Source organism: Lagenorhynchus albirostris, chromosome 14, assembly GCF_949774975.1.
Source record: "Lagenorhynchus albirostris chromosome 14, mLagAlb1.1, whole genome shotgun sequence".
Taxonomy (NCBI): Eukaryota; Metazoa; Chordata; class Mammalia; order Artiodactyla; family Delphinidae; genus Lagenorhynchus; species Lagenorhynchus albirostris.
Genome location: NC_083108.1, coordinates 69758077 through 69771500, shown reverse-complemented (window position 1 = coordinate 69771500; position 13424 = coordinate 69758077). Strand labels below are relative to the sequence as shown.

Sequence of the window (13424 nt, the reverse complement as noted above, 5' to 3'; positions counted from 1 at the left end):
CCCTAGAGGGAGGAGGGAACAGTGAGCCAAGTGAATGAGGGTACAGGGCAGAACTGAGGGGTCCCCCACAAATATTCCACCCAGAACAGGTCAGCCCTCACCTGCTGCAGAGAGGGAGGAGAATGATGAGGAGAGGGGTGCAGGTCATGAGGCAGGTGCTCAAGAGCTGTGCTGCCTGAGACTCCAGTGGGTGCTCCCCTAAGTCTCTCTTATTCTGAGGCACCCATGGGAGGGAGGAGTTCCTACATTCACATGTGTCCCTGTTCCCCGACACGCTCAGCCCTGGGCAATGTCTCTGTGGCAGGTTAATGGCCCCTCCAAAGATGTCTATATTCTAATCCTTGGATTCTACCCAAATGTTGCCTTATATGGGGAAAGGGAATTAAGGTTGCAGATGGAGCTAGGCTGCCTATCAGCTAACATTAAAATAGGGAGAATATCTTGGATTATCCAAGCGGTCCCAACATCATCACAAGGGCCATTAAAAGTGGAAGTGGGAGGCAGAAGAATCAGTGTCAGTGGGATATGAGAATGACTCCATTGGCCATTGCAGGCTTTGAAGATGGAAGCGGGGCCAGGAGGCAAGGAATGCAGACAACTTCTGGAAGCTAGAACGAAGGAAACAGACTCCTAGAGCCTCCAGAAAGGAATGCAGCCCTGCTGACATTTATTTTAGCCCGGTAATGCCCACATCAGACCTCTAACTCAGAGTCAGGAAATTCATTATTCTTAGATTATATATTGTATTGCTGCTTAGGCCAAATTCATTCCTAACCTACTCAGTAACGTGAAACTTAGGTACTATGATACACTGGAGAAAGTTTATCTGTAAGCCTTTGGAACAATAAAGCTTTCTCCTAGAAATATTTGATACCCAGTTTCCTTCATCTAATTTATAAAGGACTAGTAGGCTAATAAAGTCAGATGGTGTCCTGGTCACAATACTTCTGTTCATCTTACAAAAGCAACAATTTTTTCTAATCAGTAGATTAAGAAGCCTAAGACCATATTTTTAAGAACAAGACTGAATTCAGTGATTTTAACATGAATACCTTTATTGAATCACATTTTAAATTTATAATCCTAGACATTATAGTTTTATGAATAAATAATATTTGTATTGCATTTATAGGAAATGTTCAGAAAGTGCTCATTACTTTGAATTTGTTCCAAGTGATTTTTGTAGCTCTCTAGAAATGTACTACCATAAATGTATTATCATAAATCAAATTCTAGCTTTAGAAAAGAATGTGTTATCTTTAATCATGGAGACCATATCCTATATTTATCGTTATTAGCAATACAGCTAGGTAGGACATTACCTGGATTACAGTATATTTAAAAGACTTGATTTAATTTTATTTCTTATAAGACGGGTTCAAATTGCAAACCTAAATTGATTAACCTATAATCAAAGCAATTATATTGTTTTTAAACATATCCTTTCCGACGTATTTGAAGCCCCCTAACTACCCCACCTCAAAAAGAAAAAATACCACTCTAGGAGTATAAGAGAATGAAAGTTTCACATATTGTTTTTTTAGTTAATTAAGTTACTTATTTTTGGCTACGTTGCGTCTTTGTTGCTGTGTGCGGGCTTTCTCTAGTTGCGGTGAGCTCTCTCTAGTCTCTAGTTGCGGGTTACTCTTTGTCGTGGTGCGTGGGCTTCTCATTGCGGTGGCTTCTCGTTGTGGAGCACAGGCTCTAGGCGTGTGGGCTTCAGTAGTTGCGGTGCGTGGGCTCAGTAGTTGTGGCTCATGGGCTCCAGAGCGCAGGCTCAGTAGTTGTCACTCCCGGGCTTAGCTGCTCTGCGGCATGTGGGGTCTTCCCAGACCAGGGCTTGAACCCGTGTCCCCTGCATTGACAGGTGGATTCTTAACCACTGAGCCACAGGGAAGTCCCACATATTGTTTCTTAAGTCCATTTACAGATAGTTTTAAGTGGAGAGAGAAAAAAAAATATGTCTGCTTTCAGGAAAAACATGATAGCTTCATTTAAACAACTTATTCAAGACTTTCTTCTGATGATGGTACAGCTAACACAATAATGTCACACTTAGAATATGCACAAGAGAATGAATTAAACAGAAATGCTAACAAAGCCCTTAATTTACCTTCTTTGTGGAAAAAGTGACAAAATGTTACATTCCTGAGCCACCAGCTTTTAAATCGCAAAGCTCTCCTTACTACAGCTCCACCAGAAAAAATTCAGATTGCCATGCAGGTACAAAGAACAAACGATTTCATATATAGGTTGTTTCTTTCATACAAAATATTAAACACAAATAAATTCCCATTTAATTTTGCCACTTTTATGTCTTCGCTGCCCTTGAGAAAAAGGATGTTACAAAAATAAAGTGGGTATGATTTTCCAAGTAGAATTTACTTGTTCATAGATATATATATTCTCCATGTGACTAATGCCCAACCATTTTTAAAATTAATTTATTTATTTTTGGCTGCGTTGGGTCTTCATTGGTGTGTGCAGGCTTTTCTCTAGTTGTGGTGAGCGGGGGCTACTCTTCATTGTGGTGCATGGGCTTCTCATTGCGGTGGCTTCTCTTGTTGTGGGGAATGGGCCCTAGTGTACATGGGCTTCAGTAGTTGTGGCATGTGGGCTCAGTAGTTGTGGCTCGTGGACTCTAGAGCACAGGCTCAGTAGTTGTGGCGCATGGGCTTTGTTGCACCACGGCATGTGGGATCTTCCTGGACCAGGGCTCGAAGCCGTGTCCCCTGCATTGGCAGGCGGATTCTTAACCACTGCACCACCAGGGAAGTCCCCCAACCTTTACAATTAGAGCAGCATTGCTTGGAGTACAGAATATTCAGGGATGTTTAATCATAAAGTCCTTGTAACACATTTGAGAGGTAAATTCTAAAACAAAACTCTCACTGTCAGTTCTCCAGCCTGGAGAAGAGAAGCCTCATGTTAAGTTAGTGGTAGTATTGAAAATAGCATAACACACTTGGAGTGTCGTCCATGTCCAGTCAAGAATGGTTTTAAACTCTGATCGTGCATCTAGGAAAAAATTTCAGATGTACAGATGCAGAATGAGAAAATAAATTTACAAATTGTGGTTTTCAACATCCCATCATGCTTTCTTCTCTATGTTAAAGGTAAAAGAAACGTTTTGACAGAGACCCATGTGGTTCTTGGTGAAGACTCTGGCCCACCAGGTAAGCCAGCTTATGGGCATAATGGCAAGGAGCAGGGACTCAGATGATACCCTTTAGGAGAAAGATCAACCAAAACAATTTTCTTACCTTTATGTCTACTTTCCCTAAGTTTAAATTTTTATAGATATCCAAGGTTCAAAAAGCAGATTCAATTTTGAACAGTTTCACAGATCTGAAGGAAAATCAGTATCAAAAAATACTTACCACAGCCACTATGGAGAACAGTATGGTGGCTCCTTAAAACTAAAAACAGAGCTACCATATGACCCAGCAATCCCACTCCTGGGCGTATATCCAGAAAAGACGGAAGCTCTAATTCAAAAATATGCATGTACCCCAATGTTCATAGCAGCACTATTTACAATAGCCAAGACACAAAAGCAACCTAAATGTCCATCAGCAGATGAACGGACAAAGATGTGGTATGTGTATACAATAGAATAGTACTCATTCAGAAAGAATGCAATAATGCCACTTGCAGTAACATGGATGGACCTAGATATTATCATACTAAGTGAAGTAAATCACAGACAAATATTATTTGATATCACTTACATGTAGAACCTAAAAAATAGCATACAAATGAACTTATTTTTATTTACAAAGTAGAAACAGACTCACAGACACAGAAAACAAACCTATGGTTACCAAAGAAGAAACTGCAGGGGGGAGGGATAAATTAGGAGTATAGGATTAACAGATGCACGTTACCAAATTAAAGAAAAAAAGTACTTACTGAAAAATTGTAATACATGTGGCATAGTTTGTAAGTTAGACTCTGTACTGCATCTGGGCTCAAGTAAAGCGTGTCATGGATGACATTATAATGAGTGGGAGTGACAGTACCAGTGCCTTCTTTCACAGACTGACTCACAATAAAAAAGTCATACCTAGAATTATAGAACCTAATTGGTATCAAGCTTATTTTAGAAGAAAAACAATGTAGCAAACCTAGTCTCTGAAGTAACAATTTACAGAAATCTATGATACAGAGTTTCCTTTATATTTAGAAGCCTGGCTAACTGTTGAGCAATGATTTGCTAAAGCAAATCTACAAAGGACAGTGAAATCATTGACAATTAATAACGCTCATGGGATTTAAACTCAAAAGCATATGCACTGATGCCTAGAGGCAGCAAACCTCAAATTAGCACGTTAGACATGGTCATAGGTAATGTGATTCAGAGATTCAGGGAAAGATGGGAATATCCATCCCTGCATATCACCAGAATATATTCAAACTCCCTAAGTTATATAAGTGGTAAGCTTAACCAATTTATTGTAAATATTGAATGTTTATATCATTTTATGTTATACTTTATGTTAATTGTACTTTTCATTTGCTTTGTTTTCTTCAATCCTTTCATGCCTTCTACTAGAAAAATCAGTGTTTCTGCCTTTCTTCAAACTTAATTCATTTCTCCCTATCTGTTGGTATGAATGTCCTGTTTTATTTCTTGCTGTGGTTTTGCATAACTTTCTCATTTGCATAATTCACTTTACAAGTCTAAAGTTAACCAGAAGTTCTAGCCTTCTTCCTAACAACGGAATCATCTTAGAACGATCAATAAATATTTGTCTGTTTTTAAAATTCTCTGAGAGGGCTTCCCTGGTGGCGCAGTGGTTGGGAGTCCGCCTGCCGATGCAGGGGACACAGGTTCGTGCCCCAGTCCGGGAAGATCCCACATGCCGCGGAGCAGCTGGGCCCGTGAGCCATGGCCGCTGAGCCTGCGCGTCTGGAGCCTGTGCTCCGCAGCAAGAGAGGCCACAGCAGTGAGAGGCCCGCGTACCGCAAAAAAATAATAATAATTAAAAAAAAATAAAATTCTCTGAGAAACAAAATGATTGAAGACAGAAAAAATTATCATCTAATATACCTATCATTTTTAACCTTCTTTAGGTCAATTCTTCCTTTCTCGTCCAAATCATGCAAACCTTAAAAAATTCTGTTACTATTTGAATAAAAAGGAATCTTTAAAATAAAGATGGCTTACCATTCCATCCTAGTCACCTCTAAATCAATAACCGTTCCTGGAGATGGATTGTCAAGTCTTCCTTCATCCTTTTCAATAAAAAATCTGATGTTTATTTGTTTCTTCACCACCATGAAAGTTACTCTGACACTTAAAAGATTATGATCAGTGTCACTCTGTTTGCTCTGCGTTATCTCAGAAGCATTCAGAATGTCGAAAACAGCCCACACGTAGGAGTCATTAAAAGGAGTCTGCAGATGGTAGCTCTCCACACACCCCAATTTTACTGTCTTAGATCCAAGAGCCTAATTCAGGAAGTAAAGGAGGAGGTTTCTATTCATAGCCATTCAGATCCTAGGGGAAGGGTCCCTTCCTCCCAAGGTCAGGATTACTTGTACTGTCTATGCTGGGCACCAGGCTTCACTGACAAACAGGTGAGGCCAGAGAAGGGAACTGAGAGTAATCCCCAGTCCTGGGACATACAGAACTCCAGGATAAAGGAGCTGGATAAGTACAAACCATTGATTGGCTATGTTCATGGACTTTTAGGAATATCTGAGGTTAGCAAGCCCTCCTCCATCAAGGTTTGGAAGGAGATTGGAAACAGAGAAAGAATCATGGGGTTCCACATGGGGAAACAACCTGCTACTGCAAGGCTTCAGTTCTGCTTTCTCCTCTGACGTGGGCATGGAACACAAAGGGGGAAGGGTCTGTTTTTTCTCCCCACCCCATCCACTGAAGCCCTCTGTATCCAGCTTTCCAATTCACACATCACAATTGTTGTAGATATTTCCCCCTGCCCCCGGAAACTAAAATGTAAAGCTTACAAAATCTGCACTTCAAGAGTAATATACCCACTTTTGTCCTCTGTAAGCATTTTCTAAGTAGGACTCCATCTGTCTTAGTTCTTGGTCAGTCAGTGCTTGAAGCTGTCCATCTCCCACTCCATCTCGATACACAATGGTGAATGTGGCAGAGATGAATTTTGTTCATACCAGAGCTTCAAGGCAGCTGAAGGGAAGTCAGAAACACATATAAATAAACCATAACTTGGAACAAAGTGGCCACTATTTTTGACAACTTCTGTGTTCATTTGTCAACATGGTAGCTTTCAGGACACTGCTTAAGTCCTCAGTCTAGTCCATACTTAACAAGAGTATGAAAATTTTGAGCCAGATAATTCTTTGTGGTGGTCAGGGGCAGGGAGTGTTGCTGTCCCATGCATGGTAAGACATTTAACAGCATCCCTAAACTTCTGTCCACTAGATGCCAATAGCACCTCTATCCCCATTGTGACAACCAAAAGTGTCTTCACTCATTGCCAGATGTCCCAGGTGGGGGAGCAGTATCTCCACCAGTATAGACTCAAGCCCTCCAGCCTCCACCAGGCACTGACTGTGCAAGCAGGTTGTCAGCCCATTGACAAGCTCCTGCCCCGATTGCTGGATGATGCATTGAGAGAACCACCTGTATGGAGAAAAATAAGCCATTAGTTTGGAAAACAAGATTAATTCAGAATCAAAATGATGAAATTAATCTATGACCAAAAAAAAATTCACTATCAGTAGTTGAGGATCCAATTAAAGATCCTTTTTTTTTTTTTTTTTTTTTTTTTTTTTTTTTTTTTTTTTGCGGTACACGGGCCTCTCACTGTTGTGGCCTCTCCCGTTGCGGAGCACAGGCTCCAGACACGCAGGCTCAGCGGCCATGGCTCACAGGCCCAGCTGCTCCGCGGCATGTGGGATCTTCGCGGACCGGGGCACGAACCCGTGTCCCTTGCATCAGTAGGCGGACTCTCAACCACTGCGCCACCAGGGAAGCCCTAAAGATCCATTCTTCATCCGCTGCAGAGATCCAGGTATTGGTCTCTTCACATATCTTAGGCATTTTGTAACATTTTGAATGCACAGAAGGAGTAAGATAGAATGGAAACATTTGTTAACGTTAACTACAAATTATACATGCTTTGAATACATATGACTCATATTGTTTCAGCTCCTGGGGAATTCCACAAAGTGCAAACCCGGTGTTTTTCTGGAGACTCCTACTTTAGTTCAGTGTCTTAAACAATGGTTCATCCACATGAATCTGCTTTGGAGGGAGCAGTTTGCTTCAAAACAGTAATAGCTATTGTGACCACTGCTCAAGGTATCGAGTAAAATCACCTGTTTGTCTCGAGTTTCTATCCCCTTATTGCGTTTTTGTTTACTTCAGAGTATTAGGATGACCTGATAGGGTATGATGTATGTTTGCCTCTTCATCTGAATCTGTACTCCAATGGATGGGATCAGGTATTTTGGCTTTACATCTTCACTGCTGCATTCTCAGTATTTACACATAGCAAGTGCTCAAAAATATCTATTGCATGAGTGCAAGCTTAACTTTTTACCTATTATCACAGCATTTTCTACTAAAAAAGGCAGAGTAAATCCATGTTACTGTATTTAGAGTATGACTAGAAAAAAAAAGATCCTTAAAGGATACTGTGGAATTATACCTGGTGGGCCACAAACAGCATTGAACATTGTAGTGGTTTGTGACTGTCCCACATACCATAATGCACAAGAGAAGAATATGCAGACCCATCTGCACTATGGGTTTTATTTTCTACTCTAAGCACAGAAAATAAAAGGTCCCTGGAGAAAAGGAGAATCATAGGATATAGAAGCATATCTCCTTATTCAGGTACATTATATACAAATGTATGAAGACAAGATCTTATTATACCTACAGGCCACTGAGTATGTTCCCATATGTGTCTTCACCCACGTATATCCTGAGTGCTTCCTCATGTGTCCCTATGCAGAGGCTCACTGATCAAATTCTGCGGTTGGCAGAATTCTACCTGTCCTCATCCTTGGAACTTGTGAACATACTGAGATCTGGCCCCTGTGGTGATGTTATATGGCACAGTTGACTTTAGGATAAGGAGAGTCTCCAGATGGATGATATCCAACCTCATGAGCTCCTTTAAAATCAGCAAGTTTTCTTTGGCTGATGACAGAAGAGGAAGATGGAGAGATTCGAAAGAGAACAATAGCACAGTGTGAATTGGCGGGTTGGAAGTTGGAGGGGAGGCAGGGAGCACATCAGAAGGAACGTGGATGAAACTCTAGAAGCTGAGACTAGCTGTAGGTGACAGCCAGCAAGGAAGTGGGGTCCTCTGTCCCACAATCACAAGAAAATTGGCTCTGCCACATCGACGTATGCTGGGAAGAGGATCCCAAGCCTCCAGGTGAGAATGTGGCTTATGTGACACTTTTCACTCAGCCTTGGGACTTCTCTGGTGGTCCAGTGTTTAAGAATCTGCACTTCCTCCGCAGGGGCCATGGGTTCGATCCCTGGTCGGGGAACTAGGATCCCGCATGCTGCGCAGTGCAGCCAAAAAAACAAACAAAATCTCGGCCTTGTAAGGCGCTGAGAGCCACGCAGTGCCCAACATCTGACCCGCAGGACTGTCCATGGTCATGTGAGTGTCGTCTTAAGCTGCCATATTCTGTCATGGTTGTTAGGCAGCAATAGAGAATGATCAGAGGCTTCCATACAAAATGTTCTGGGAGCCTAACTTTGCCAGAAGATCAGGAGAGCACATCTCTAAGAACAACTTGTCCATGGAGCTTGCCAATGACGTGTGTTAAGTCCACCTCTCCTATCTGGCCTCCAGATAGCTCCCCACTAAACACTGTCTGCCAAAGCTTACCCACCGCGTCAAGTCTGGATCGATGCTTGCCACAAATCCTGCGACTGACTTCCGTCGATATACAATACCATGGAAACAATCGATACTGATGAACATTGCATTCTGCAACTTAAATTTTAAACAAGGTAGCAGATTGAGTTAGAACACGAAGCAAATTTCCAATTAAATGGGACCTTAACAAATTCTACCAAAGACAGATGAAAGCAAGAGAAGGCAACAAAATCCCCACGTACTTCTATATCCACCTTCCAGAGGGCACCTCCTAGCTTGCAGTTCATCTGCAGGGCAATCTTTGTAGCGGTGGTCTCTCTAAGGTCCGTTTCAACACACACTGGCTTGGAATCGGGTAATTGACACACAGGTGTCTTTTTATGCCATCATAAATTTCTTTATTTTCAGTGGGCAGCAAGAAAAGGACCTTGAAAGAAAGCAAACATGACATTCCCCAAAATGCAAGAACACAGTGACGTGAGAAATGGATGCGTGTCGAGGAAGCTATATAGGTGGAGCACTGACAAAGTAGAGACTATTTATTAAATAGAAATCTGAACCCATGAGGGTGAAGGGTCTAGAATCACACTGCATTCAACAAGTGTGAGTGTGAGTGTATGGAAGAGACAGGCTGCGAGACAGGCATTTGGAAATATGCATCGATCCTTTAAACTTGCAAAACCCTTTCATCCTAGTCATTCCATTCCCAGGAGTCATTCCATTTCCAGAAGTTTATCATGAAGTCAACATGGATGGGTTAAAAACATAGACTGAACTATACCGTCCTCAGGACAGTCACCGTCGATGGGATGATCGCTCTGTGTGGGGCGCTTCCCAAGCATTCTACTTGATTCAGTTAATTCTCTCACCAATCAACTGAGATAAATACTGTTATCTGCCCCCACCAGCACACAAGCTTGGGGGCTGTTGTGGAAACTGCCTGATTTACAAGCAGCAGAGCAAGTTTCCAAACCCTCGCCAGGACCTCCAGTAGGACACTGAGCAGTTAGGAAGAGAGGCTACTGCTTGGCTTGTTTCTGACTAATGGGAAAAATCATCAGTATATATATATATATATATATATATATATATATATTTTTTTTTTTTTTTTTTTTTTTTTGCAGTACGCGGGCCTCTCGCTGCTGTGGCCTCTCCCGTTGCGGAGCACAGGCTCCGGACGCGCAGGCTCAGCGGCCATGGCTCACGGGCCCAGCCGCTTCACGGCACGTGGGATCCTCCCAGACCGAGGCACGAACCCGTGTCCCCTACATCGGCAGGCGGACTCACAACCACTGCGCCACCAGGGAAGCCCAGTATATTCTCTTTAACATAATGATGCTTATAGAAGTTTTTGGCAGACGTTCTTTATCAGATTAGGGTAATTCTTTTCTCATTGTAGATTAAATGAGTTTTTCTTTTCACATGAAAAAGTATGAGATTTTATTAAATGCATTACCTGCGTGGACTAAGAGAAATATTCACCACACTAACCAGTTTTTAGAAAAATATAAACAACCTATTTCAAACTTAGTGGCCCACTCTAGCCCATGGTGTTCTCCTAATATTTCTTTAACCACCAACTGTGAACTTTGGAAATCACACTTCCCATTTCTTATAGCTTTTGTAAAAAATAAACAAGCCTCAATTAAATAGAGTCAGGAGACCAGAGGGGGAGCTCTCATACCCTGCAATGATAGCAGAGCCCAACAGGAAGAAGAAAGACTTCTTTTCTTCCCTGGCAAGACCTTGGCCAATGAAAAGCCATGGACTCTGTTTACTAAAGCCCTTCCAACTTGCTTTTCTCTTCTATGAAGGGGTTCTCCTTTCCTCATCAAGTGGGACTTGCACGTGGCTCGCCAGGGTTGCAGACCCCAAATTGCAATTCTCCACTGATCCCAAATCAACCCATCTTTGCTGAAGAAAAAACCTGCAGTCTATTGTTTTAGGTCCAAAAAACAAATCAGTTCTGTTGTCCCTATTTCCATTATTTGAAAGGTAGGATTGCGCTTACTTTCTAATGCCTCATCTATGAATTCAGCAGTTTTTCCCAGATCTCATTACAACCCTACGACAAAGTTGTCATCTCTTATGAGACTCAATTCCTACCAGGGCATCCTGAGACTACCCTAGTCATTCAAATATTTCAGCACATCCATTTCACTCAAGTAAATCTGCTGGAACCATTTTCTTATGTTTACATGTAAGACTCTATATATCGACACATGCCAAGAAGGTAGTTTGCCTTAATGTGACACACTCCCTCAAATTATTACTAATCCCACTACTCTGTGATGCTAACATGCATGAATTATCTATTACAACCTATGTGTATGAACTACTATGTGCCAGTCATGGTGTAAGGTATAAGATATGTATTGCAAAGAGCAGAATCATAGCTCTCCTAGTCCTATGAAACTCATAGTCTGTTGGGGAGGGGAGAGATTAATAAAAATCACCCAAATATATAATTACAAACTGGGATAAGTGTTATGAAATACAAGTACATAACAGAACAGGGTGACCTCACAGAGGCCTGATGTTGCAGGTCAGTGTATGCACGAGAGGGAGGGGTACTGTTGGGATATCCAGAATGGCTCTTTTTAAAAACATTTTATGAAGTATAGTTGATTTACAATATTGTATTAATTTGTGCTATATAGCAAAGTGACTCAGTTACACATATGTATATTCTTTTTCATATTCTTTTCCATTATGGTTTATCACAGGATATTGAATATAGCTCCCTGTGCTATGCAGTAGGACCTTGTTGTCGTTCCATCCTATATATAATAGTTTGCATCTGCTAATCCCAAACTCCCAATCTTTCCCTCCCCCACTCCCTCCCACTTGGAAACCACAAGTCTATTCTCTGTATCTGTGAGTCTGTTTGTTTCATAGATATGTTCATTTGTGTCATATTTTAGATTGCACGTATAAGTAATACCATATGTCCATCGACAGATGAATGGATAAAGAAGATGTGGTGTATACACACATACACACACAATTGAATATTACTCAGCCATAAAAAAGAATGAAATAATGCCATTAGCAGCAACATGGACGGACCCAGAGCGGCTCTTCTTAGTCAAAGATCTTTGAGATAAAATTTGTAGGATGAACAAGCAAACATCAGCCTAGGTGGAGGAATCAGCACACATAAATTGAGAAGGAGAGAGGTCCTTAACTCTCTCACAGCCTCACCTCCCTTACTTCCCCAGCTTGCATTCCATAGCCTGTCACAATTACGTCCTCACAAATACCATTCATTCCTTGACTATGACTTGATCATGCTACGTTGGCAAGTCTCAAACCCTGGTAAAACCCAGCTGTCTGTTCTGCCCATGCAACCAACAGCCTAACCCTGCTGAGTGGTTCTAGAGTTAGTCTGCCACAATCTAAAAGGGGTGCTCTGTTCAGATGCCCTAGTTATGCTTCCTACCCATTCAAAAAACCAACATTTCACACTTTCTCATCTCTTCTCAAATCTCCTATACATCTCCCTCATCGCTGCCCATCAACTAACTCAGCTGGTGATCTTGCTTCATACTTCACTGAGAAGTGAACGTCTGAGGATTCAGACAGGAATACACTTATATTCTGCCCGGTGTTTGCCTTCTCTCTACATATATGTATGTTCTTCTTGCCTTCCGATTACTATGGAGGATGTGTCCTGCTCCAGAAAAGGGTCCGTAATCTCTACTACAGCTATGGATTCTAACCTCTTCTTTCCTTCAGGGATTTTGTTCCTATCATTACCCCTCATTTATCTTGCCTTCTGTATTAACAATTTCTCCTTCTCTATTGGACAATTTATACCAGGATAAACACATACTGTAGTATTCTCTAACTTAAAAAAATCCTTCATCTACATAACATTTCTCTTCCCTTCTACAGCAAGCGTTGCTAAATTTTTCCTTCAGTACCTTCCACCTGGACTTCAATTGCCACCATTACACAATTTGCTCTTGGCAGTGAACTCCATGCTATCAAACTCAATGTACTCTTCACTGTGTGTTTTTCCCCCAGCTCTATTGAGGTATAATTGGTATACAAAAATCTGCCCATAATGTGTACAGTTTGGTGAATTGGGGCATATGTATACACTCTCATTTAACCTCATCTTAACATTCTACAGAGACGCATATCCTTCTTTCCTGAAATATTTCATTCTCTTGGTCATCTATATATTCTGCCTAGGTGACTGCATATCAAACTCCAAGGACTAGGTAAGAGCTAATAATTCCCATAATGAAAACTCCAGGCTTTACACCCTGGGACTCCAGACTCATCCGCATGCCCAAAGAGCATACTTTATTTACACCCTTTGGCAGAGAGATGATACTGAACTCACCACATCTGTACACGAAAGAAAAGAGTGTCCACTTAGGTAGGTTCAGGCTATAGGACTGAATTTTAACAAAGAAATATGAGTGAAAGTAGTGCATCAGCCTATCACTTTCAGTCTAAGGGACCTAAGAGCCAGTCTGCTGCTTCTACCTCTTTTCTTCTAACATGACAACCTTGGAGTCCTCTTGTTGAGATGGTAGAGCCACAAAATGGTAACAGATGAGATCACTGAGT

General features: G+C 41.5%; 1 protein-coding gene across 1 annotated transcript; it reads right to left on the bottom strand.

Annotated features, from left to right (window-relative positions):
* Nucleotides 1–3110: 3110 nt before the first annotated feature.
* Nucleotides 3111–9291, bottom strand: LOC132504266 (piwi-like protein 3). The gene is given in 9 exon segments (XM_060121466.1): nucleotides 3111–3227; nucleotides 3913–4066; nucleotides 5171–5299; nucleotides 6008–6113; nucleotides 6116–6160; nucleotides 6546–6616; nucleotides 8854–8957; nucleotides 9083–9156; nucleotides 9159–9291. Coding segments are annotated over 9 exon segments (933 nt in total).
* Nucleotides 9292–13424: the final 4133 nt, after the last annotated feature.